A 27,598-nucleotide genomic window follows, 5' to 3' on the forward strand; every position below is an offset into this window, starting at 1 on the left:
TAAAATACATGGGTAAATTCCAACAAAATTTGCCACACTGTTGAACATAAAGCCTAATGAAAGGGGGAAAGGCAAAAAAAAAAAAAAAAAAAGAGGCAAAAATCATCCTGAAATGAGGCGAGCAACGTTGTTACTAAATTTCCAAGAAAAGCCTGACGCCTTGTCATACTGACCTGTAGTGATTCTGCCAGAAGTCAAGTCTACCGCTAGATCGGCTGCCCCAACCTGGTGCTCAAGGGCGTTCTTGTTTTTGTACTGGTAGAGCCCAGCCTCGGATAAACTGGTATCCGACATGGAGGGCTTCATACCCCCAGTTCCTCTGTAAGCGTAGGGCCCGGAGCGGTCATACTGGTAGTGGTCATCCCTGTAGCCAAAACGATCTTCGGGGAGGGTAGTTGCTGGGGCTGGAGCGGTGCAGCTACTCCCAAATGGCAATTTGTAAATCACATCGCAACAAACAGCCCTTTTCCCTGCGGTCAAATCTACAGGTTTTTCATCCTCTTCTATTACAGTTGTAAAAAATCCTGAAGTCGTTTCATCAACAGTCACCATTGTTCTGTAGGATTTTGTAATGCTCAGGTCAACCACGCCACTGTCCGTAGCTTTGTGAGCATCAGAAGCGTTGACACAACCGTTGGTTACCCCAATCGGAGGTGCAGTGACAGGCTTTGTAGTAGCCCACACGAGTGCCGATGTGGGCGTTCCAAGGGACAGATTTATTGGAGTATCTTCTCTGTCTGCAGAGAGGGCCTGCCTTCCTGTTATTCCAGGACCAGGCTCAAAATGCTTTGATGTTGTTAATTGAAGTGGAGTTGTCATTCCATGCCCAAGGTCTATGAGGCTTTCTATACTGGTACTGTAACTTACAGTAGATGCACAGGTCACCACTGAAATGGCATCAGCCACCGGAGCTAAAGAGAGGCTGACCATGGACACTGTACTAAGATTTATGATCCCTGGCTGAACTGTGCTTACTGACTGGCCAGAAGTGTCACCTGCCATTGTCTGTCTTCTCACATCTGCGGGAGTGGAAGATAGGTCAATGCAGCTATCTGTTCTATCAATACTAGTCTTAGTCAGGGTGCGGAGATCCATAACATCACCAAAGACACCGGATCTTCCATTTTCTCTGTATTTGGTTCGCTCTACCACAGGCAATGTGTCTGGGGGCATAGTTATGGAAACACTATCTAACCCAGCATTTCTTACCAAAGACACGGTAGTCCTTGCTGTTATTAGTTCTGTGGTGGACTTAGGCACCATGCCAAAAATTGGTTGTCCAGTTGTAGTGATAGGCATAGAAGCAACAGCATTCAAAGCATCTGGGATACTCTTGCTTTGATCTGTTGTACTTTGCATTTGCAGCGAACTTACAGATGACATGAACGTCCGTATAGCTTCTGGCGCTTGTTCCTTAAAGGGCAAAGCCGAAGGCCAACTGCTGACGGCTTGGCTGATAATGGATTCCGTTGGAGTCCCGGGCTCAGAGGGCAACGTGATAACAACATAGGTTTCCTGAGAGGGTTTGGACAACCTGGGGGAAGATTTATTAGAATGTGGAGTTGAAGGGGAGGTGGGAGAGGCCAATTTGTATTCAGCAGGGGAAACCAAGTTCAAAGTCATGGAGCTGGTAAAAGGCAGGCTGGCTGGCTTGGACTGTGTTTCTGTTGGTTTATGAGGAACGGCTGGTTTAGGAGCAATTGGCGGCTTTATTATTTCAGAAGGTCTGTGCGCGAATACAAGCCCTGCTGGAATTAAAGCTGGCTTAGGGGGGACGGGAGGTGGGGTTGGCATGCATATTTTTGTGACAGGAGACACACTGGTTTTTATAGCAGAGGCCTCTGCTATTTTGGCAGTACTAATGGATGGTATCATGGTGGGAACTGTGGTCACTGCAGCTTTAACTGGTGGCTTCTTTTTAGGATAAATGGCTGGCTTTGGTAGAATGGGTGGGGGAGGTGGGGGAGGGGGAGGGGGAGGATATGGTGGAGAGGGATGAACAAGAGATCTTTCCAAAAATGAGTATGTTTGGGAAGCAGCAATGAAAGCCGGAGAGGCTTCAGATGCAGGGGTAATAGAAGAAACAGTACATAATGGAACTACGCAGGTAAATTCTTGGTCGGATATAGCCTTTATTCCTGCCATATTAATGGAAATCCTTGAATATTCATCTTCAGAAACTCTCTTTAGTTCATTAACCTTTGCCACATCTCTTCCAGCTTTGCCATCCTCTGCCAAGGCAGCATGGACAAAACTTGTAGATTTTGTTTCTACAGAAGTGGATGCAAAGGAGTTGGTTTCAGGAAAGGTAACTGATTCCTGACTGGCATCAGTCAGATCTTTGGCTATGGGTTCCTTCTTGGGGGATAACGTAAGAGGTTCATAGCCCTCACTTTGGGAAATTCTAGTAGCCTGTGCCACTGAAACGACCCCTTCTGAATCTGATGGTCCACTAAGAGCATCTACTGAATCGCTACAAATGGGAGTGATGCCATCTGATCCAGCTACGGGTGAAGGGGTGCTAGCCGTGTAAACAGAAGACGTAGATGACGTGAGAGAACACGTCTCCGATGGGAAAAGAGGGGTGGCACTTTCTAAGGCCTCCGAGTATGCCGACACGGACGTTTCCTGGGAAATAATTTCTTCCACCTCACGGGCATAATCAGTAAAATAGTTATCCTCCGTTTCTTCCACTGTAAAGTGCTGGGTAATTTTAACATCTGGAATGGGCAGCATTACAGGGCTGGCTGACATTGTGTCTGAAACTGTTGAAGAAGTGCTTGACACTAGGGAGCTACTATCTCCCACTTCTCCGGACAGACTCCTCCTCTTTGTGACGGAAGCCAATTCAGGGGATGACTGGGTAGGGCTGGAGCCCGGGGTCAGCTGTATTCCCTGCCGCTTCATCAGTTCTTCATAAACCGCCTCTGCCTCTAGCAGCTGTTTTTCATCACTCGATGAAGATGGTGCCACACTGTCCAGGACAACAATTTCATGACTTTCTGGCATGATGTAAGAACTAGAAACAATGTCCTCCTGAGGCATAATTGAATGCAAAAGCTCTATTCTGTAATAGCCGTCTTGTAAATCAATGGGCTTTTGCATAGATTCTTCATAGATGTGCTCCGGGGGGGTTTTCTGCTCTTCCTCTTGGCTAAATTCTTCACACTCCTCTTGTTTTGCAATGAGGTTGGACTCCCCGTTGTACGCATCCTCTACTAAGGATTCATAGATATAGTCTTCTATGAGCATGCCACCATATAAAGGTTCCTTCTCGAACACTTCTTCCCTTTCGTTTTCACCTGGAAGCGGTCTGGCCGTCTGAGATGCCTGCAGCATTTCTTCGTATACCTCCTCTGCGCTTTTCAAAGTCTTCTGATTGTTCCCTTGCTTGGCCATTCCGACGGGCTGTTCTTCTGTAGGAGAATAGAGCGAGACAGCCGTTGGCAATTTATAAACTTTCTGCACTTCTATTATTTTTTCCGGACTGATTTCAAAAGCTTCAGGGTCAGACTCAATACTCGGTGAATATTCAGAGCAGGAAGATCGATGCAGTTCCTCCATCTCTGCCGCCTGACGCAGTTCTTCCGTTGGGGAAGCGTCCTCGATCGGAGAAAGGTTACTGGGTGGTGTTTTTGGTCGCTCTCTCCTTCTCTGGGCTCTGAGCTCGTCTTTGTCTCTCTTGGATTTCTTGCTAGAGCTCTTTCTTTGCTGCTGCTCTAGTTCCCGCTGTTTCTCCTGCTCCTTCAGCAACTCTTCCTCCTCCCGGAGTTCCTCTTCCTCGGAAGAGTCCTCAATTGTCGGGAGAAGAGGCCCCTGTGTCCGGTGTCTGGCTTTACGCTGCTGCTTGGTTTCTCCCCCCATTTTTTTGTGACTGGGACTGCTGTCACTGTCTTCATCAAAGGACGAAACAGAGGTAGGAGACGTACCTGGGGTGAAGCTGGAGGCATGCAGACTAGAAGATCCTTCTCCACGTGATCTGTCCTCTGGTGAATCTGTCAGGCTCTCCATTTCTAATTCTGGCTCTTCATCAAAGTATAAACCTCTCTTTGGTGCTTCTGAACCCTCAGAAAATTTATTTGTTATTGTACTGTTAAGTTCTATTGTTTTGAAGCGACGAAGACCCCCTCCTCCGGTTGCAGTAATTTCTTCACTCTCTTGACTTTTTGTCTCTCTATATTTTGGTTCTGGACTTTCATCAAAAGCCTCATCATCGTCATCATCATGCCAGGAATGGCGCCTGCCAGATTCCTCTTCATAGCCCGCACTACTTTTACGTGATACCCTCTTATGTTTTCCACCTATTCCTTTTTTGAACTTAACTTCTTCCTTCTTCTGAGTTTCATTTGCACTAATTTCTTTTAACTGTTTTCTGATGTATTCTTCATCTTCGGAACCGGAAGCATCTTCGTCAGCGCTCATCTCCATGATTTGCTTCCGAATGAAATCCTCATCGTCGCCTGAGGCTGGACTGTCTTCCGCTTTGCCTTCATCATCGCTGCTTGAGGAGCCAGCGCTGGTCTGCCGCCTTCTTCTTCTCCGTGGGGCGGGGGAGTTTTCGCTCTCGCTGCTGTCTTCCACAGAATCGTAGCGCTGCCTTCTGGTTGACGCACTCTCTGCCACGCCTGCGGCCTGCCTGGGCCCTTTCTGAGGGGGGGCCAAATTTTCTTCCCCGCCTCGTTCAGGGCCTCCTTCATCTTGAAGGTTCAGTTTTCTCAAAGCTTCCTCCTCACAACGGAGTGGCTCCGAGGCGGCAGGCAAGAGTGCTGTGTCACGAGAGGCCTTGGCCGGCTCAGTCCTTCCAGACTTCTCCTCCACGAGGCTTGTGACCTGAGCTTCCAGAATGGACAAGACGGTGCTTTCTAGCTTAGCCAGGTCGGAGGGGCTGGCCGGGCTGCCCCCTTGCGAAAGAGACTCTTTCTCAAAGGACCCTTTCAGCGCATCCTTTTCGTCCATCTGAATAAGGCTTGGAATTTCCCCAAGCGAACTAGAGACGCCATCAGAGGAATATCCTGTATCACTCAAGCCTTGAGGGCTTTTGGGCTGCTGAGAACTTGATATATCTGATCTGTCATCTTCTTTTTCCTAAAATATAAAGACACAGACACACATTAAGACTTATCTTTTCAAGATAACGAAATAATAAATTCACCATCCACTATAACTGTAATTGTGAAAACCTTGAGAAAGCATTGTGAGTGACAAAATTTGGTTAAGCTACAGCTTTTAATTTCGCATTTAAACAATAAAAAATACCACTTAACTTACATTTTTTCAATTAAATACAAAATAATTTATTCTCAATATCATTCAGGTATATTTTAAAGTGTGGTGCTATATTTAATGGGACCAGCATCTTATTTAGATCTAACAGGATTGTATAAGAATACTTTGGTGCACATTCAATTGATAGAAAAATTCAAGTTGCATAAAATCACAAACATCTCTAATAAAAATGAAACGTTTTTTTCAAGACTAGCCAAGGTTCCCTAAGTGCTGCCACCTGCTGTAAATTACTCCCTTCCATCAAGAGCAGCTTCTATGAATATCTCCAAGTAATTTTTCTGGCATGACATGGAAATAGACTTTGTCAATTCCTAACAAGTGAGGGAGGTCAAGCACTTACTGTTTTTTCTCTCACTGACTCCACAGGGTAAGATTTTGGTAATGACACCGGTAGATCTGAAAGATTTTCCTCAGGTAGTTTATGAGCTTTTGAAATCGTTTCTGATAGTGTGGGATCTTCCTGCTGTTTTGTTGCTAGATGCATTTCAGAGTCTGGCTTTTGTTCAAACGATTGCTCTTGTTTTGATGCGTGTTCGATTTCGGCGAGGTGATCTGAGGCTTCTGATGGTGGTCTTTGGCTGCTAATTGTCTCGGAAGACTCTGGTCCCGCCCTGGGCAATTTCACTTGTTTTAGTTCCTTGAATTTCACAGAATCTTTTAACAGCTGGTCGGCAGAAGCCGTTTTCATTATTTTCGCTGGAATTCGTTTTGAATCTTCTTTCTGAATTTGATCAAAGGATAGTATTTTGGCCAATTTTGCCTGCTGAAATTTTGGTTCAACTTTCACAATTTCACCATCTGAGGCTACTTTTGTCATTTTGCCTGGATAAACCTTTCGATCTGGCTTTTGAGCGTCTTGTAGGATTTTATCAGCTGATGGTATTTTTTTCAAGGTCACCCGATCTGTCTGACTCTGATCAGCAGAGGGCAACTTGACTTGAACGGCTGGTTCCCCCTTCGGACTTTCCTCCCTGGCCAGTTTTACTTGTGGATGTTTTGAGTCTTCGGATAGAGATATTTTCGCCTGTTCCAGGTTCATCTTATCATGTGAAAGCTTATCAATTATAGGCAATTTTGACTCTGTTTTTATAATTTGATCAGCAGATGATGATTTTCCCAATTTTTCCTTTTCTGTTTTTGGAATTCCTTGAATGATTTTATCAGCAGATGTTGTTTTTGCTAATTTTCCTGGCGAAAGCTTTGAAATGTCAATTTTAAAAATTTCTTCTTGGATCCTTCCAGTAAATGTCTTTGTTGAAAGTGTGTCCTTCTTTGCCTTGGGATCCTCTTTCTGAATTTTTGAACCCATCTTTGGTTTTTCAGGCACCAGGGCAGGTTTTGCTGAAATCTTTTGTTGGTGGGGCAGCTCAGCAGGTTTAGACTGACTTTGAAGGACATTTGTTGGTCTGGCCGAAGATTTTGGAAATACAGGAGATGTGATTTTTTCTATATCCCCAAGTTGTCCTGATAGTGCCCTTTGAGTTTGGCAGTTTAAGCATAACCATTCTTGAACCTGGAATTTAATGAATGGCATTACATTACTAAAAAAAAAAAGTATCTTATTAAAATAGTAACATTGATACTTGTAACTATAAACAGAATCCTGACTTTACAAACAAGGTAACTTACTTGACACTGAAATAATGCTCCTTTCGACTATGCCCGTTACTTTAATCCTGGCTGCTTTTAGACCTGCTCTTAGCAAGGTGGCATAGTATGTTCCTCGGTTTTCCTACCAGAATGGCACCATTGCTTAAGCCGTGAGTGTCCTTGCCTGTGTCATATTCGACCACTAGCGTAGAATACAGCACAGAATTCAGGAGGAGAACGGGTCCAGGGTAGAGTCCCCTGGGAAAAAAGCTCTGGCATGTAAGAGAGAGCCACCATTAACCACCCAAACTCTTTCCGATACAGAAGCCGGTCGGGGTAGTGATGGCGCTCTCTTCTAGAAGCTGCCTTAGAATAATCAAGAGCCATTAGCTCAAATGTCTCAAAATGTCTCCCCTCCCCTCCCCCAAACAACAACAACAACAACAACAACAAACTATGGAAATGCACCTAGTTCTGTTGAATAGCTCATGTTGCTTTAGTAGTGGGTTCCATGTTTTCCTACCATGAATAATATTTCTGATTCAAGACTTTGCCTTAAGTTCCTGTTTTTTTATTGTTATTCAGAAAAGAGTAGTTTGACTTCTCAATAATAGAAAGAAATTCTCTAAGATGGCCAAAGAGACAAACAGCTTCCCCCACACTCCAAGTTTCATGAACTTGCCTATGTGAAAGTTTTTGTGACTTGACGTTTGATACACAAAAATAACATAACTGAATTCAAGATGGACAAGTAGGCATACGCACACTACTATTTTTAGTAGTGTGTCAGAAGCACGTACTATTTAATAAATACATAATTTCAGAAATTCAGTTACATACCTGCATTATGTATAATCAGTTACATTTCATAAACAATAGAGTAATGCCTATATAATTAGGATAAGGTCTACCTAAAGCTTATTCCTCATTCCTATGAAAATGGCTCCATCTCTTTAAACAAAATCCCAATACAAATTCTGGGGAAAGCTTTTGTAGGTCTTTATTCACATCAGTCCTAACTAAGGTTGCATAACCAGTGCAGAAAATCAAGCCCTGACTTCTTTTCCTAACACTGGATTGAAGCTACGTAAGTCGCCCATTTCTCCTCCAACGCATTTCTTAGAGATTGTGTTATTAAATACTGGTATTAAATATTAAATGCAATATGCAGCATAAGGACATTATGAATCTATTCATAGCATAATAAGGAGTGGATGAATGAAGCTTGTTCGGATCCTTAGTGGAAAAATAGGAAGTCACCTTCCTGGGAGGGAGGTCAGAAAGTCTGGGAACGGGAGACCTGAAGAAGGCAGAAGCTGGCACAGTGGCTCCCTCCTTCCCTTCCCTGCCATAAGCCTCACCAGTCACCCTCTTTCTAAGGATCAGACGATGATAAGGCCGTCCCTGTTTTCCAGCAGGAGGGAGGGAGGGAGGCAGGCAGCAGAGCTTTCTGAGACGGTTGCATTTTAACGATCAAAATCCAGAAAAATTGAGGTCAGGCTTTATGAACTACAATAAAACAGATGCTGAGGGGTTTATTTGTAAGAAGTCAGGAGATCTTGCAATGGGGTAATTTTAAAGACATTTAAATATTTAAAGAGCAATATTCAATATGTAATGTATAAACATTTCCATGACACAAATTTAACAAAATCTTTACTTCAGAATGCAACTAGATACTACCAAGCAGACTGGATTTAGAAAGAAGGAACATATCTGTTATTGTTGCTTATTCCTGTTTATATTACCTCAATAATCTCTGGAATATCTTACCCAAGTTTAGGAATTGAGGTTGTTAGATGATATTTTATTTTGTGTTATATTTCACTTACTGTTTATTTGTATCTTGTTTACTAGTGTACAAACCAGCTTTTCTCAGTTTTTGCTCTATCTCTTATAACTGAGATTATTTTGAAGGGCTCTAGATATTTTAGGCTTTAGTTTTCATTTGTAGTAATTCTTATAAGCAGCCTAGAACTAAGGAGAAACTTCCTGACAGTTAGAACAATTAACCAATGGAACTACCTGCCTCCAGAAGCGGTGAATGCTCCAACACTGGAAGTTTTTAAGAAGAGATTGGACGGCCACTTGTCTGAAATGGTATAGGGTCTCCTGCCTGAGCAGGGGGTTGGACTAGAAGACCTCCAAGGTCCCTTCCAACTTTATTATTATTATTATTATTATTATTATTATTATTATTATTATTATTATTATTAAGTTTTGTAAATATGTTGTTTTTAATTATTATATATAAATTTTAGCCTTACAATGTTTTAATTTTGGTTAGTCTACTATAGGTTTGCTAGTTTATTTATTATTTGATTTTATTTAAATAGCTGCCTATTTCACCTACATGATGCTGGGTGGGGCTTACCACATTAGGAAATAGCATCTGTAAGTGCCCAGAGTCAGGAATGTGAGATGGGTGTATATACTGTATAAATTGAATGAATGAATGGACAAATAAATAAAAATACAGACAATGCAAAAATAGAACAGAAAGTAAAACGCAGCTTCTGCAGAATCATAAAAAGTCCTCAACATAGTGAACAAATAGACTTTGTTCCACATTTGGGGTCCCAGGCTCAGGCACAATGACACAATCCCACACAAATCCCAGCGCCTCAAGTGGCCCAAAATCCACAGCTGCTTAGTCTCGCCAGGGTCTAAACGAATCCTGCCCCTCCTCACCCAGACAACCCCCCCAACAGTGGTCCAGTCCTGGGACAGGATCTCCACGGCACTGATTGGTCCGTCCTAGGGCCAACCGAGCATCCCAGGGATCCTGGCCTGGAGGGAGATTAACTGTCAAAGAAGCCCCATCAGGACTTAGGTGGGGGAGGTGATTTAACTCTCTGGGGCAACCAGCTTTTGTTTTTGGAATTTGCATAACAAAACTCCAAATTACCCAGTTAAGGGCATGGCATGCTTCTTTACAAGCTCCAGGTGTTAATATCTGGATAAAAATAATTTATGTTTAGCTATTATTTTGACTTTGTCTTTCCCGTGCAATCTGCCACAAACAGAGGGTGATTTGGTTCCAGGCTGTACAGTGGCCCGCACAATATTCCTTGTAGGCTAATACTAGGGCATTAGATGCCAGCTGTCTGAATGTTTAAGGACAGCGTTCTTGGTCTTTGGCTTCTATTCGTGTGGGATCTAAGTGTATCCTCACCTACAAAAACACCCAGATTATTTTCAGCTGAACATATAGGTGAGATATTTAAATGCAACAGAGAGACCAACAACGCTAAAAATAGAACGCCTCCAGAGACTTGTCAAGTTTCATGCTGTGGATCTGATTTAATGGAGCGATTTTCTTTGAACACAAAGTGGGGCCAGGGTGCAGCAATACGGAACTGTTTTTAAAAAAAAATTACAAAAGAAGCTTATACTATTTCTCTTTTCCCGTCTTATCAACTTTTTCCCTGCAAAGGTGATAATGGTACATAGACAGGCTACCCATGGGGCTTATGGGGGACATGGGAGGCTATATGGGGCTTGCTGTAGTCCACCCAGTGATCACGTCATAAATTCGGGAAGCTGCTCCCTACTTTGGCTGGCATGAAATTGTCTCTTCCCATGGAGTTGTCATACTTTCAAACAAGTCAATTCAATGTCTCAAAGCATTCATAATCGTTTTTACACGAGATTTTTTTTAACGTACAACTGATGAGCAACATCTGTCGACTGTCACTTGCTTTGAAATCCCCTCATTGCTGCAAACGGCAAGACCTTAATTTAACTTGTCATAAGTAACAGATCATTGTGGCTAGTCTAGCAAAGCTATACCTGAAAAGTCCGAAAGACTTAAAGAACTAATAAATTACTCTGGATAATCTACAAGCCCAAGTTCAGTCCAGTTCAGCATGTGTTTATTTATATATTTTGGTACAACACATCCACATAGAGGGTTTACTCAAGCCAGGTTGATACTCGGTTAAGTCCTCCACAAAACACATGAACTGTTGTATGGCGATAACTGTGAGCATTGCTAGAGCTCCCGCATGCCAGGAATCCGACTGAAACCTTATGGGAACAGTTTGGGATCGTTTCAGAGTCACAGGAGCCAGGCTGGCAGGAGAAAGTGCACAAGTCAGTCATGCAAAAACACACTCTCTGTGAGTCAATCCGCACAAGCAGCATCTGGGAGATGTTTTCTGTAATAGTGTGGTGATAAAAGGTTGTGAGGTGGGTTGGGCTCAGAGAGAATGACTGGCTCAAAATCACCCAGCTAGCTTTCATGCCTATGGCAGGACTAGAACTCAGAGTCGCCCAGTTTCTAGTCTGATGCCTTAACCACCAGATCAACCAGGCTACACAACATCCCAAACCTAACAATTGTTGATAAGAAAGACAAAAAAGTCTGGGAATAGTGGACATTGCAGTATCTGGAGACAGCAGAATAGAAGAAAAAGAACAAAATACAAAGACCTGCAAACAGAACTAGGAGGGCTGTGGCAAAAAAAAGAAAAGAAAAAGGAAAGATAGTGTTAGACAAGTGTGCTCTCCAGTGCAGCTTATGGTTACTCACTCACTCACTCACTCACTCACTCACTCACACACTCACAGGACTGGAAAATTTCCACACTCAATCCCAAATCAGCTGAACACTGAGGCACAAAGGGCTCTTTAAAATACACAGAGACCCAGTGAATTTAACTTAAGGAAATATTCATGGAGTATAAGGTTTAAAAAGGCAGAAAACTGCAATAAAACCATTTTTAAGACACAAGAGACATTTGTGATAATAATGGAAACTTTTTAACAGGGATATATATATATATCTGTCTGTGTGTCTGTCATCTACTGTATCTATAACAAAATACTAAAATTATTGTGAATTGACTTATTGTGTAGTAGTGTACTATACTGAAGGGGGGGGAAAGAAAAGGATGATTTTCTCCTTTATTTTTACTAGCACTAGAACCCTTGGCAATGCAAATATGCTGGGGGGGGGGGAAAGAAATGAAATCCTACGAATTAAATTAGCTGCACAAGAACATAAATTGAGATTGTTTGCTGATTACATTGTGCCAATATTTGCTCAATCTGGAGTCTCCCTAATAACATTTAAGGGACATACGCAGCGATATGGTTTGGTGTCGAGCTATTGAATATCAACAGAGAAAACTCAGATGCTGAGATGGGAGAACCTTTCACAGGGTCTCAAGATGGAAATTATAAATGTGACAAAAATGATTGCAAAATAGAGGGCATGGATCACTTAACCACCGCCTTGCTTAGCAATGGAAACGGTGTTCCAATTGTGGCTATAAGTCGAGGATTACCTGTATAGTACACATACAATGAATAATATATGGTAAATTGCTCATATCTAAGGGTGATATTAGAGACTTAGTGAAAAATAGCAGCACATAATTCCTTTCTATCAAAAAAAGAAAAGAGAAAAAGAGTCCCTACATCTCGCCAGCTTTGCAAATTCCAGATTGTTTTTTATCAGGAAGAGTTATCTCCCACTCATTCCTTTTGTTGTTTTAAAGAGCTGTTGATTAGGCAAAAGTGACAAGATTGTAGCTAGGGAAAAAGAATAGCTGAGAATTAGAAATGATTGCATGCATTACAACATGCAGCCGAGTGTTGAAAGCAAAGAATAATCAGCAGCAGGAGCAGCAGCAACACTTCCGTTCTCTGAGATCCCAGCAGGGACAAAGCAGAGCAAACCTCCACCTCCCTCCCTCCCTCCGGGAGGACTCCGGTCTGCTCAGAGGTTCTTGGCAGCTCCTGCTGCTCTCCGCATCCATTGCTCAGGGCCACAGGCCGCAGGTCTGGATGGCTACTGAGGGAGGGAGTGGCTGTTAAACGAGAACCACCCCTATACAGTAAGATTAACCTAGTTTTTATAAACTCAAGATAGTCTTCCTCCAGGGCATTTACCAATTCATTCCCTTCTGCAGTCGGTCTACATACATTCTCTCCTCTCCTTTTTAAAATTGTAATATTAATTTTTAAACTGCTGTTTTTTTTATATAGTTTTTTTTCTTGTGTACTGGCTAGAGTCGCATTTTGTGAGATGAGCAGCTGTGTAAATACGATGAATAAATAAATAGTTCCTGATCTATGCTTTTCCCTGTGAGCTCCAACCACAAGCCCTGAGAGGCAAGGAGAAGCCCTGAGAGGCGAGCCGTGGCTTCCCTGCATGCACAAGGCCTGGGAACCGAGCAGAGGGTCTTGTGGCCACACGGGCAGCTGGAAGGGGCGGTGGGCTTTTTTTTTTTGAAGTGCAGAAAGGAGCGAACCCAACGTTTGTCCGCTTGAGTTCAGCCACCACTGTCAACTCTCCAAGGCTAGCCAGAGCCAGGGCCTCCCACCCACCCACCCAGGCTGCTGCCTCGGGGGGGGGGAGGGGGAGGGGCTTCTCCTCAGGTGCCCGGCATGCCTGGCGAACTCTTGGGCTGGTCAAGGTACAAGGGTTGCAGTCGCTCCGCTGCTTGTTATCCAGCGTCCTCTCTCTTCGATTCACAGCCTACCTTACCTCCAGGAGCTTAAAAGTTTGGTGATCTCCCCTCTTTCTTTCTTTTAACATCCCAGAAGATTTCTGTGAGAAAAAATGACCTGAGACGTAGCTCCAATCCAACCAGGGAACTTCCTAGCCCAGCACCAACCACTCCCAAAGCTCCCTCAAAATTTCATACCCATCCTGGCTAACTGCCAGCTGGAAGACCACTTTTTATGAGGAAACAAGGTTAAATCACCACTTACTCGTCCAATTATCTTTTGAGATAATGAAATAAATCTATCAAGAGACCTGCCGCAAGCTTTTAACAGAGGCAAAAAATAAAGTGCCAGGGAAATAAAAGCCTGAAGTTCTACATGATTCAGCAGCATCTGCGAGCTTCAACAAGTCTATAAATAGCAAGTGGGCAGCTCTACACAGTTCTTAGCATTTAGATTCTACCGATTACTAACAAAAACCTAGGTTGTATTTACTTGCATGGCATCCTTTCAGTATCTGGATATTTTATATCTTTGCTAAGGTATTTGAGCACTCTCTTCCAACATCATTGGTGGAAATCCAAAACAGGTGGGAAGTTGCACTATGCTTTAAGCCTAAGTGCAAGGCGGCTTAAATTCACCTCAGTCTTGGGTTAACAATTCTCTTAACCAAGGAACAGTTGCTGTCCTTGCCTTGCGGGGGTCTTTGCTCGTCTTCGCTTCCCATCGGGGGGCTTCTCTGGGCATCCAACGAGGTGGCTGTTTCCCTCCATTCTTCAAAGCGAGGGGACCACAGAGCAAATTCTGGGGGTGCTTTGCTCATCAAATTAGGGAGCCCCTTAAGGCTTTGCAGAAGCAGCCCCAGTAAATAAAGATAAGGCTTAGCTGGGGCACACCATATGTCCTCCCATGCTGCTGTTGTGGCTGCAATTAAAACTGCAGCCTAACGCACATACACAACATCCGCCAGAGATCTGTCTCGGATTATCAGCTACCGTTATTAAGTCATCACATTTAAATAAAGCAACGCAGTCGTAAAAGTCTACCCCATCAGCAACGAGGGGCTCTTCCTGAGAGCAAGAGGGATGTGCTTTCTTCCCATTCAGGCGGGCTCTTTGCGGTCCTTCTTCCTTCCGCCCAGGACCACCTCAGCCAACCACAAGCCACCCGTGCAGGGCCTCCCTGGGGCCAGGACAGCTGCCTGAAGGCTAAGCCCATGCATGCCGGTCCATAGCCAGGACGCAGGAGCCTGCTGGGTGTGTGTGTACCAAACCACGCAAAAGACTCGCAAGAAAACAGTTGGCCTCTGTAGGGAGTTTATTTCCCAAACTGGGGGTGCCAAAGTAGGTGATTTTTTTTTCTAATTCAGAAAATTGGAGCTTGGCAATTCAACCTCTTCCTCCCTCCCAATGCCAACGGGAACCAGCCTGGAGAGGAGGGAAACCACCAGCCCAGCCCAGAAGGAGGCCACGGCCAGTTTTTTTGCATTGCCACGATATGGTTTGATTTGAGGAAGACGTTAACTTTAGTAACAGCTGTGAAAAGGGGTTTTGTTACACTTGTTACATTATATTTGGTAAAATGTAAAGTATCAGTTTGACATATTTTAAATATGGCCATATTCTAAATCCACACTGATCTCACCCATTTCTTCAAACTGTTTCATATCACTTTATGAAAAAAAAATCTTCCTCTCAGCTTGTCTGAATTACATTAAATCAAATTTTCAAATTTGTATTTAAAAATTCATAGCAAGGAACTCAACTTTTTCAGCCCAACCTGGAAATTAATCAATGTGTGCATACTGTAATACAGATCCTGTTTATGGTTTCCTTGCCATGAGGTGCTGGAGAAAATAGCCATGAAACTTCTTTCATTTATAATTATCTTTAGTTTGCTTTACGTTTTGTACAGTCTGTTCTGCAAGTCTGTAGAAGATTAATACCTTCATTTATTTAATCATCAGCTATTTATTCTTCACTTATTCTTAGGCAAAAATAAAACCACATTTCTTTGTTTTCAGCTCTAATCTAAATCAGCTTTGTATTGAGGAATATTAGTCCTTTCCCTGCAGAGACCGTTCTCCTTGAAAAATGTTCCTGTTGATTAAGGAGAACGTTTCCCTGGAGGACGGTGTCCAGATTTCCTAGCGTGAGCCGGACGTAGCGACACAGCCAGCCATACAAAAAGACACCTAATCAGATGGCGGGGAGGGGCAGGGGCTGGCCTGTTTATTTCGAAGAGAGATTGAGAAATACAAAATAATAATCCAGGAAAAGACAATGACAAACCACAATGACAATGAATTACTTAAAACCTGTTCCATTGTTCAAATGCAAGTAATACAAGGGATGGGGGCGGGGGGGGGAAGGCCCTGCATGTGGCACACAATAAACTTTTAACCAAGCCGCTTCAGTCCCTTTTCTCAGACTAGGAAGGGGTCAAATAATGGACTGGAGCAAAAGAGAGCTGCACCTACCTCTGTGATGTGGGGCGTTGGGTTAAATCCACAGAGGCTGCACACGACCGCCTTGCACTCTGTGCACGTGCCGTGATTTGGAGGGCCTCCAGAGCCCACGTTCAGACCTGTTTCACAGAGGGGACACACGGACGCCACCTCTGGGGGGCCCTGGGGGGCCTCCGGGGCCCCTGCCCTCTCCTCTCCTCCAGCCCCGAGGGGCGCTTGGGAGGCCCCGGCAGGCAGCGGTGGCGGCTTCTTCTCGGCCTCTGGCTGGCTGACGCGGATGGCTTCCTTTGGGGGGCGCTTCTCTGCCACAGGAGGCTTGGCTTCTTTCCTTGCGGCCCCTCCCCTGGGAGATGGCGGAGGGGGCTCTTTCAGCAGGGTAGGAGGAGGGGGCTGCCTGGAGGGGGCTGAAGGGGCAGCTCCGGGCACCTGAGCTCCTGGCTGGCCCCCTGTGGTAATCAAACTAGAAGCCTGGCTGAAAATCGAAGCCCCGAATCCAAACAGCTTCCCGGTAACCGTTTCCGGAGGGGCTGCGGGGAGTGACCTGGGGGCATCGCCTGCTGCGTGGAGGCCGAAACGCTTGGCTGACTCCGGTGCTCTTGGAGGCGGTTGGGCCTGGACCTGAGGTCGGCCTTGGCCGGGCTTGGCACCCGTGGAGGCTGGTTGGCCCTTTGGAGTCAATTTGGCATCTGGCCCCGTGGGATTCGTCTGGGGCTGGGCTTTCGCAGAGGGCTCTTTTACCCCTCTTACCGTTTCCGTCTCCTTTTGGCCCTTAGCATTTAAATCGGTTCCAAGCTGAGGACCGAGTTTTCCTCCAGACTTTTGAGGGGACCCTTGGGGAAAAGTTTTGCCACCTGGAGCAGCCACTTTATCAACGGGCGCAGGCTTGTCCCGCGGCAGCTCATCCTCTCCTGGCCTCGGAAGGGGCTCCGCTTTGCGTCGAGGGAGCAAAGGCTCGGGGCCCTTTTGTCCGGAGGGCTCAGATGCGGAGGCATCGCCGGTGAGTTTCCGAGGACCGGGCTGCTTCCGTTGATCCTCGCTTCCCGACGGCTGGGCCTGGTGGGACTTGGGGGCGGATTCTGCTGTCCTGGGTTCAGCAGGAAGAGCCTTCGCTTTTGCGGGAGAAGAACCGGGCTGGGCGGGCGGCTGCTTTGCTTGGCTTGGCGGCTTTTGCTGTTCCGCGGACTTTGTCGCATCCTGTTTCAGAGCACTTTCTTTCTTCTTCGCGGCTGGCTGCGGTTGGGAAGCTGCTGTGGCTGGAGTCTCTTGCCTGGGTGCCAAAGGCCGAGCAGGAGCCAAGTCACCCCCTAAAGCTCTTTGCATCTGGCAGTTTAAACACAGCCATTCTTTGATCTGTATGCATAATTGAAAAACAAAACAAAACATCAAGACAGAATTATATCCTCGGTACCGAAAGGTCCACTTTATATTATATGAAGGGGAAAGGGACTCACTAGGGTTTTTTTTTTTACTACTTTTTACTTTCCCTTCTTAAATTTCCAAATACCTTTCAATAAAATAGTTCTCCCATCATATGTCTGCGAGCATCAGCTATTTTATGATAGCTTACCATTTCTGATCTGTTTTCTAAATCACATCTTTAAAAGCACCAAAACTACATTTAAATTATTACCTTGTTATATTTGTACTGGTTGGTTGCAAAAGCATGGTCCATATTAAATTTTTTGGTGGAAATAGAATCATTTGAAATCATTTTTTAAGTCAAAATGATTTGAAGAAAACATTTTGTTATTATGATTGGAAAATCATAACAATCTTTCAGTCCCGCTGTTGAGTACACTACCAAATATAGAACATTTATCTTCTGTAGTGTTAGATAAAGTATAATATTATGGCCTTCTGAGAGAGGATTAAGCCTGTCTGGCCTAAAACGGAATCACCACACTTCCTGCCAGTGTATTCCCTAGAAAACATCTCAAATCAGGTGACTTTGTTACACCAGCAAGTCGTGGTTGCCAGGCAACATTAATACTGGTGCTGATGAAGATCTGAGTTTGCTATCTAAATTTAGGGATGCAGATTTGAGGTGAAGAAAACTGATAAGAATGTTTGATAGTGATGATACAATTATATAGAGATGCTTTAAGAGATTTGTTTGAAATAATGAATTGATAAAATGAGAAATAAAAATGGTCTGAAGGCTCTTTAATAATGGGATCTGTTTCTCAGATTAGAGACTCTTGGCAAGAGACTGGCTGCCCCTAACTACATCTGGGAAAGGTGGGCTTACAAGGGGCTGACTTTAAGAGCTTTAATTTGGAGGCTGTACAGAAGGGAGAAGAGAGTCCAAGAAGTAGTGAACATCCAACAAGTCTGAGAATGGGGCCTGGAGGCGCATTTGGGGATGAGAAGGAATTAAACTCAAATATATCATTTTAATCATTATTGGGAAAACTGGGAATAGTTAGAACCTATAACTTGCATGAAGAAAGAAAGCAGTTGCCAAAGGAAAAAGGCAACCGGCCCAGAAGCTTCCAAGGCCAGCATGTCAAGCCAACCCATCCCAAGCAACCGGAGAGGGTGACCAGCTTTCTCTTTGAAGGATCAGGGAAGAACAGCAGTTTTAGGCAATTTATCATGATCAGTCTTGTTATGGAGAAACCCTGAAGAAGCTTCCATGACATTCCAGAAACCTGGTGATCATGGGGAGCAAACGGACAGTTGACAAAGCACTTATGATATGCTCAACTTCTTTGAGCATAGGTTCCCAACCTCTCTGAAATTTAGCTTCCTTTCAATAATGTTTTTTTTTTTAATGGGACCATACATTTATATCTTAAATGTACTTACCTCTGTTATATGAGGATTAGGATCAAAACCGCATAAACTGCAGACTATGGTTTGACACTGGGTGCAAGTACTATAATTGGCCATTTCAGGAACGTGCAGGAGGAGTTCAGTGGTTGTGCAAAGTGGGCAAAAGTTTTTCTTTGTGGCTTGTAATCCGGGTTGCGATGGAGTTACATGTTGCTGCTGGGAAGGTCCAGGCAGTGGATCATCAGGTTCTGCCGGCCCCGCCTGTTGCTGGAATCGAAGGGTAGACTCAGCCGGTTGGGTGGGAGGCTTTGCAGGTGCCCCAGGCGGCTGAGATGGTTGTTTCCCAGATCCTCCAGGCTGGGGGAGTGCTGCTTTTGCAGGACCGGCCACATGTTGCAATGGTTGCTTACTGGACGCTGCTGGCTCAGGTTTCGAAGGACCTTCCGGCTGCTGAGGTTTCGGTTTAGAAGGGGGTGCTCCCTGTTGGGATGCTGGTTTTTTAAGAACAGAGGAGGAAGTTTTAGCAAGGTCCATACTAGGAGGCTTTCCAGCTCCCGACTGTTGTGGTGAAGATTTTGCAGGTTTCGTAGATTCTTGTTTTAGGAACCGAGACGTGGGTGGTCCTGGATACTGTTTTGCTTCTTCTGTTGTTTGGCCAGAGCCTGTTTTCTGACTTTGCTTAGGCATTCCAGACTGTGGTTGCTGCTGCAGTGCCTGTTTGGGAGATCCTGTTTTTTGTGGGACCAGTTTGACAGCCCCAAGTTGTGGACTACTTGGCTTTGGAGATGAATGTTGCAGTGGTTGCTTGGAGATCCCCTCTCGTTGCTCAGATTTATCCTGTTCCTTTTGGGTGGGCTTCACTCTCTTGGAGCCTTCATTCTGGTCTATATCTGAGTCAGATATCAAATCAAAAGGATTGAATTTATTTACAACTGATGTGACTGCGCCAAATGGGTTGGCATCTGAGAGAAAGCTGGGCATTATAGTTGGCTTCTGATCATCCTTCAAATCAGTCTTTGATTTAGACTCTCTCAAACTCATGGACGATGTGCTTCTTCCAGGGACCTGTTGCTCCGTTTTCAGGGTATCAGCTGTTCTGCTTTTACTTAGTGTGGGGGGGCCAGGATCTGGAGGCTTGCCCTGTTGTTTTGGGTGATCACTGTCATCAGGTGGAGCAGATCTGTAAAGATATCAAGCAAAGTTAACCCAGTGCGATGATCTCTGAATACCATAAAATGAATTCAATGTTTTAATTCCAATAAAGATGTCTTTCTCATTTCCCATCCTTCACATGCGGAGGTCATTTTCCAGATTGAGAGTATAGGTGACAGGTACTGTAGGTGAGGCAAAATTATACTGTATGTGACATTTCCTGATGGGGCTGATGAATTTTATTAGAGGTAATTGTGTACATTTGCTATATTTCTGACTTTCACTATAGTATGTTTATTAGTAGGACTAACAAAAATCCAAAACAATTGGATTTAACCTGAGAAAATTCTCATCTTCAAAGAATCCTAGAATTGGAAAGAATCTTGACAGTCTTCAAGACCAGGGAAACCTCAGGCCAGCTCAGGCCAATGGCATTCCCACCTTCGCTTCAACGCCCTCAGGGGAGGCGACCCTAAAACTTCAGCAGGCAGAGAAACTGTTCCGCTGCTATGTAAAAGCTCTTGAAGAGATTACATGTGGAGCAAAAGGCTAAACCTTTGACAATTTTTGTCCAACCTTTTATCCAGGCATTACACACTCTTAAGGTATGAACATATAATTCAAAAGTCAAATGAATCCCACCAACCAAGGGCTGAAGGGGCTGTCTAGTCGTAAGAGCAGTAAGTATGGCCCATGTTTTTCAGACTACATCTGACTTGATGGTCATAGTTTCTACATGCCTCTAATATTTCAGAAACTCAACATTGCACAAGGAAGGTATCAAATGACAAGCTTTTTTATCTCAGTAAATATACGTCTGGTAAAATGATAATAAAGTGCATGAAGCAAAGGACTCAGGTGACAGCCCACATAAAAGACTCAACTTTTATGTGGGCTGTCACCATTTTGGCAAAATGTCAGAGTGAAATTCTGCTCTCTTCAGTAGAGTTGGCATTGGTGAATGGTTGAGATGTATTTTTCCCTCTCTGAAGAGTACTTTCCTCCTTAACTGTTCTATGTGTTTCAGTTTTCAGCATCAACTATTAAAAGTCCTGATGTCTACAGACATTATTCCCTGCTGCACATTAATTTTAAAATATGGTACTCACGACATTTAACCTATTAAAATTTCTCTACTCTGGGAATAATAAAAGTAAAGTGACTCTGCAATATTTTTTTAATTAAGAGCTTCATCAGAAATGAATTGCTGTCATTGTACAAATATTAGGAACCTACTTATTGGATTTATCCAAATGCCAAAGTAAGTCATTTTAATATTTTCAGCTGGCAAAATCCTTACGACATTGGATCCTACTCAAAAGCTTCCATGTTGTTTGTCTGTTCCTAATTTCTACTCAAGCATGTTCTCCATACATAACTTAGCACTATTGCCTGTCATAGCCAGGAAAAATATGAACCGAGTTGTCCCAAAGATAGTCTTGCCACACTTGTCACCCTGCAAGTGTCTTGAGCTGGAACATCTAACATTCTTGGGAAGAAACAGCCTTTGCCCTTGATGGCTGAGATTTTGCGGAGCTGCAGTATCAACACATTTAGAGGGCATCAAATTTGGAAAGGTTCCCCTTACTTTCTAAATTAGGAGCCACTATGACCCTTGGTCCCTATATCTGGCTCTACTATGAAGTGAAGTACGCAGAGCTGATTGGCTGGATAGGTCAAAGCAGCTGCATATTAAAGGGATGATATGCAAAGAAGGAAGTAGCACACTAGGTCAACAAGTTGTTAGAACGAGACAGGTAATTCACTACATCCACTATAACTTTGGTTTTATCACCTGAAATCAGGGCAGAAAAGACATTACGCAAGAGACCATGACAATCAGGAACGTCTGCCCTCCCACCATGATTACATAAAGATATCATGCCTTATACAGGGAAAGTATAGCTTCTTAGGAAATCTTTCATGTAAAAATAACCATAAAAAGAAGGTTAGAAACATACTGCCATTCCACCAACCTTTCTTTTTAAAATATTTCATTCTTCAAAGCTCATTTCTCCGGCCTTTAAATATAAAGCAAACACTGATATTTACAAAACTGAAAGAAAAATATGCAGCATACAGTTGATTCCCATGCTGATTGTTTCTGTCTAACGTTTAAATGAACCATGATTTAAAATTTTACATTTTAACTGTTGCTGTAAAGTGTTTTATTTCCCCTTTTTAGAAATAATGTTTAATGAAACTTTCATATCAAATTTATAGAGGCAGACATCATAAAATTCCTGCACAGGGTGACATGGAAGCAAAATTATGAAGACTTATGCTGGTACAGTGATAATCCATATCACAATTACTTTAACAGTTACTTCTGATTTTCTCTGCTTTACTTGCCAATAAATTGAGATTAAAGCCATTTTTGTAGGGTCCACACAGTCTTCTTCACTGTAAATTAGTTCCCAGCAAGTTTTTTTGTAGGATTCTCTATGTAAAACTAATGTATTATTTTAATTATCAGCTTAAAAAATCTCTCCCTCTATGGAGAGAAACACATAATATTAAGTCCTAACTGAAGAGTTCACATACCAATTAAAAGCAAGCTACTTGTCACATAACGTAAACCAAACCAGATTTTATTTTCAAAACCAATGCAGGAACAATGACCAAACAAGACCATCATGTTCACGCCTATTAATATCCTATAAAGGTGTACTACAACTATTTCAAAATCATTGCTTATAACAATATACCATAAAAAAATAATCCTGCTAGAAAATAATACAACAAAAACTCTAGAAAACAATATGGGTTACAAAACTACTATAATTTCAGATTTTTAGATCCTACTACTTCATTGTTTTTTTGGAGAGAGGAGGAGGGAGAGGAAGATTTAACAGTTGTATTATTAAGATACTTCACTCTATGTGGCCTTATGGCTGTAATAAACAGATTTCATTTCATTTCATTTAAATAGATGCAATTGGGTCTCTCACAAAGGGATGTATTAACAGCAGAAAAGTTTACCATTGGGAGGATACAGAATGTTAACGTACAGTTTCATCCATCACAACGTATCTTGTCCACCCGAGCCCTCACTTGCTAAAACTATATCTACAACCAAAGGCTACACTTCAGAAAGGCACATAAAAGTGCCTACATAAAGAATAATCATTTCTAGGTAAAATAAAATTTATATCAATGGATTGGAGATAAGTCTCTGAAAGGGTTCACCTAAAGAAGCCAAATCTACTTTAGATGTGGCTTAGAAGTGGAAGTGGAAAAGGTTAAAGTTTAGAAACCAACTTCAAACCTTCCTTGTCACCAGACGTGATGTGAACTGGTGGGAATAGCTGGAGAAAAGAACATAAGGCCTCTAAAAAGAAGCCACCCCTTTTCCAACCCTAGAAGTCACCCCAAAGCCTGAAGAATGGACCACATGAAATTCGCCAAGATGCCAAACCTCAAAGTGCAGAGAGTTGGGGTTATTCCCTCACATAGAAGTTGTATTTTGATTTTGTAGAATGAATAAAGTCGATGAGTTTAATACATTAAGATTAAAAATGTTTAAGGGTGGAAGACTGGCATATCTTTATGTATATACACATATGTATTTATATACACATATACTTCTGAACATACATATACTAAACCTGCTTACACAGAAACAAGTACCAGTGAACTCACTCTGCTTTTGTTTCCCCCCCAGCAAAACTGGCATTTCTTAAAATTTCATTTCAATGTGTGTGCGTGTGTATTTTAATCTGGCCAATATATGTAAGAGTACTGTTGAATTATAATTTAAAAGCTTTTTGAATTCTGAAAAATAACCGTGTACCTACTCCAAATGGTTTAAGCCTGAGGTGACACAGAGTGCATTTGCTGCCTAGCGATAGGGGTTTTTCATCTGTTTAATACTTGCTGTATATCAAAAGATTGGCATTTTAAAGAAAGCAGCCAACATTCTCTTCTGACTAAAAGGTTCTGTCATTTAACTGTCCCAAATTTTTAAGAGGGGAAAAAAAGCATTCTAGTTCAGCCAAGGGCATTCAACCCTCATCACTCTAAATCAAAACAATTCAACCCCTCAATATTTTAGCACAAACATTCACCAATAAGGGACAAAATGCATCGGTTTTATACTCCATCCAGCTCACAGAATGCCTGGTGCTAAGCCCTGGAGAGGGAGGGGCTTAGGCTAAGGCCACACCTGAAGACCCCAGGCAGGGTCCGCTCAGTCCTCAACCACAGAAGTCCATCCAACCGGCCTCACAGAGTCGCTGTGAAGGAGACAAGGCCGCAGGCAGAGGAGGAGGAGCTGGGCTGTAGTGGTACTGTCATAACACATCTGCCCATTTTATTTTGTAAAACATGGCTTAGGATTTGTAGGAACTCAGCTAATTGTGGCTTATTTGATAAGCCATAATTAAGCGTCTTGGCCTAGCACGATCTGTGAATTGGATCTTAAAGAGACCTGTTTACCTTTCTATGTTGAATCTTAGATTGGAAGAGACTATTGAGGCTATCAAGCCCAACCACTTGCATTATTATTATTATTATTATTATTATTATTATTATTATTATTATTATTATTATTATTATTACTTGCATCCCTGACAAACTTCAAAAAAACTAAGGGATAGACTAAAACAGTACATTAAAATAACATGGTCATAGACATATTTACTGGAGATATAAAATTATAAAGAGGTCCTGACTTCTAATGTTAGTAATAACATTTTAGGGTCCTTGATCTATTTTGCATGGTTCTGGTTTATATCTTTATTTCTGTTTGCCACCCAGAGTTGCTCTAAAAGCATTTGTCTCCTTCTTCCTTTTCCCTTGCAGCAGTGAGAAACTCAGCTGAGTTTTTCAGAGCTGCAATGTCAGTTGAAGTAGGCAGATCAACTAAGTTCATGGAAATATGTACCCTTCAGATCTGGCTTTTTTTTTTTTTTTTTTTTTACAAAGCTGGCTTAATCAACTAACCAGTTAAGACTGTGGATTTGGGCTTAATGCAAAATGCTAATTAATCTGAAGTAGAAGAGGGTAAAGCCTGAGACTTGCTGTGCTATTACAACCTTAAACAATGTTTTAACGTTTACAGAGGCAAACAATTTTCATACTGTTTCCTAGCTATGTTCATGCCCCTGAATTTACCAGGAACTGAATCTGATTTGAGGGAGACTTCTCTCACTTATTGCAAATATGTACCTATTAGGCCTATCTTTATTTTGTCCCATATAATTCCAGTACAATTTCAGAAGTTTGATTAAAATAACTCATATAATGAACAATTACATATACAAATCAAAACCACTGTGGAATCGTATTATCATATTAAGCAAAGCAAAATATTTCTTCATATACCGATAGGGCACAGTGAAATACAGAAGTTACCTCTGTATGATGTAATGGTGGCTATCAACTTTTTAAAATGTTAGACCAGGGGTGTCAAACTGCCGGCCTGCGGGCCAGATGTGTCATGGCGAAACCACACCCACCCCATTGCCTGCAATGGAAAAAAAGTCGCAATATGTCACGACACATCACGTGACGTTGCAAGTTTGACACCCCTGTGTTAGACAAACTTATGGTCATCTAGTATAAGAGCTACATACTGCCTACAGAATCAAAGCCTGTTTGTGAGCTTCCTTTAAGCATCTGCAAGGAAAAGAGGAAAAAAAGCATCCCCACCATTTTTGTGGGAAACTATGAATATGTTGATACATCCAGTTTTCTTTACCATCAACATTTAAATTTGCTCAAGATCCTGCGAATTAACAGATGACGCTGAATATATCTCATCAAAATTAATCCACTGGATGAATTTTCCCAAATGAGGCACCTTCTTGATATTGTATAATTGTTGAAAGAAAGAAAGTGCTTTTCAACTACTTTGCAACTGGAGATAACTGGCAATGTTTCCAGGTACAAATTAATATTGTAAATAATGTCAACATACTTTTAAATCTAATTAACAAATACTTCTTGTTGAAGAAAAACTGGTCAACCTGCAAACAAGTATTAAGCATAGATAAAAGATAGGCCAAGGTATATATTAACCTCAATAAAAATAGGTACAAGAATGAAAAATGGTTTAGAAATTAGTTTCTCCATTGGTAGCAGTAAGTAAGACAAAGTAGTAAATAGGGCTAAACCTGAGATGGAAAATGGGAAAATCTCCAATCAACTAAGTCAAGATAAAAATAACACAAAACATATAAGGCACATGACAGTAAATACATAGAACAAATGGAATACCAAGCTTTAATTTAACAGGATGCAGAACATCTGTTGGTTTAGCTGGCCACCTCATTCAGCATAAATTGTAGGCCATAGATGTACTATGCATATATTTGCTACTATGTTAGAGACCATATAAAACATTAAGTACATCAAATAAAACATTAACTAAGCAGTATTTATGTGGAATATCTTTCTACTGTTTGCAATCCATAAAACTTGTTACTTTAGATTAAGTTAATCCATTAAGATTGAAAAATACAAAAGAGGGAAAATGTCACTGAACAAGTAGGGCAAATAATTAGCACCAAGTATATATATTTTTCCTTTTAAAGAGCTATACATGTTTGCAGAGAACATGTACCAATCTGTTCAGATACTATGTTTATCTTCATATGCAGGAAAATCTTCAATGCACAAATATATGTAAGTTGGTGATAGCTTATATTTCCCCTTTATAGATTTCTAAAATCCAAGCATCCCTAAAGGTGAAGAATGAATTGGACACATCCAAATTATTCTATGTGGTGTCAGTAGTAAAAAGACTTTAATTTGGATCCAAACTCTGTTATGGTAAATCAATTCAACAGATAACATTTGTCAATCCTTGCATCATTTTCTTGTATAAATCATGTTACTTATATTGATTTGGACTATTTATATAGCCTAAGTGCTAAATCTAAGTCTAAGTGCTATTATATACACACACTGATACAAGATATATCTGCACCGTATGTAATGCTCTAGCATATCTTGCATAAACCGGTGTAACAGACCCTTTTTCACAGCAGTCACTTGGGCATGACATAGTAGGACCCACACAGGTGTCAGTAATGACAGATTCCATTAAGGTTGATGGGAGCCAGGTGCCTGCTGTTGCTCAGGTGTGAGGGGAAGTCATACTAAATATTTGCCACTATGGAAGCTGTTTTCTCTGCCTTTTCCTGCTTTGGAATACTGCATGCAAATATCCTGTGTTTTCTGACTGTATTCTAATAAGGAGATTTTTGAGACGTAATTATATATGGTCATTGTACCTATTGCTACAACCACACATCTAATGGTGGCCTAAGACTTTTGCACAGTACTGTGTGTCAGGCTCGCAGAATGTGAGTTTGACAAAAACGGTTGCACTCTACACACACACACACACGCACCCACACAGCATATTGCACCACGGCTGCCTGTCTGCCTGTCTGCCTGTCTGCCTGCCTGTGGCTGCGGAGGGCTACGAAGCCTCCACGGGCAGCGCCGGGGGAAGCGGCCCTTTCAGCACCCTGGACAGGGCCTCGCCCAGGGTGCTGGAGGGAGGGAGGGAGGGAGGCGCGCGCGGGGAGGGGCGGGGCGGGGCGGGAGAGCCACGCGCGGATCCCTCCCGGCGCCCCCGGCAGCCTCCCCGGGCGGGTCGCCCCCTTCGCCCTCCGGCTGGCCTCAGCAGATCGCCCCGGCCGGGGAGGAGGGCCGCCGCCGCCGCCGCCCAACGCCAAAGGGGAGTGGGCGATGCTTAAGCGCAGGAAAAACGGAGGCGACTTTCAAACTGGGGCGGCTGCAGAGCTTCACACTCACACACACACATATATACATATACACACACACACACACACACACACACACACACACGTGAAGCAGAAGCCGCTTCCATTTTAGCTCGGGTAAACGCCGCGGGGAGGC

General features: G+C 42.8%; 1 protein-coding gene across 1 annotated transcript in view; it reads right to left on the reverse strand.

Moving 5' to 3' along the window:
* The window catches only part of PCLO (piccolo presynaptic cytomatrix protein), a 74,045-nt gene that overhangs the window by 46,098 nt on the left and 349 nt on the right, over positions 1-27,598 (reverse strand). The window contains exons 2-6 of the mRNA XM_029284046.1: positions 18,608-19,754; positions 15,812-17,149; positions 6,563-6,799; positions 5,627-6,199; positions 174-5,085 (exon numbers count right to left, since the gene is read on the reverse strand). Of these exons, the coding sequence (XP_029139879.1) occupies positions 174-5,085; positions 5,627-6,199; positions 6,563-6,799; positions 15,812-17,149; positions 18,608-19,754 (8,207 nt within the window). The remainder of the gene's footprint in view (positions 1-173; positions 5,086-5,626; positions 6,200-6,562; positions 6,800-15,811; positions 17,150-18,607; positions 19,755-27,598) is intronic.

This window comes from Protobothrops mucrosquamatus, unplaced genomic scaffold (genome assembly GCF_001527695.2).
Source record: "Protobothrops mucrosquamatus isolate PMUCROS unplaced genomic scaffold, P.Mucros_1.0 scaffold343, whole genome shotgun sequence".
NCBI classification, from domain to species: Eukaryota; Metazoa; Chordata; class Lepidosauria; order Squamata; family Viperidae; genus Protobothrops; species Protobothrops mucrosquamatus.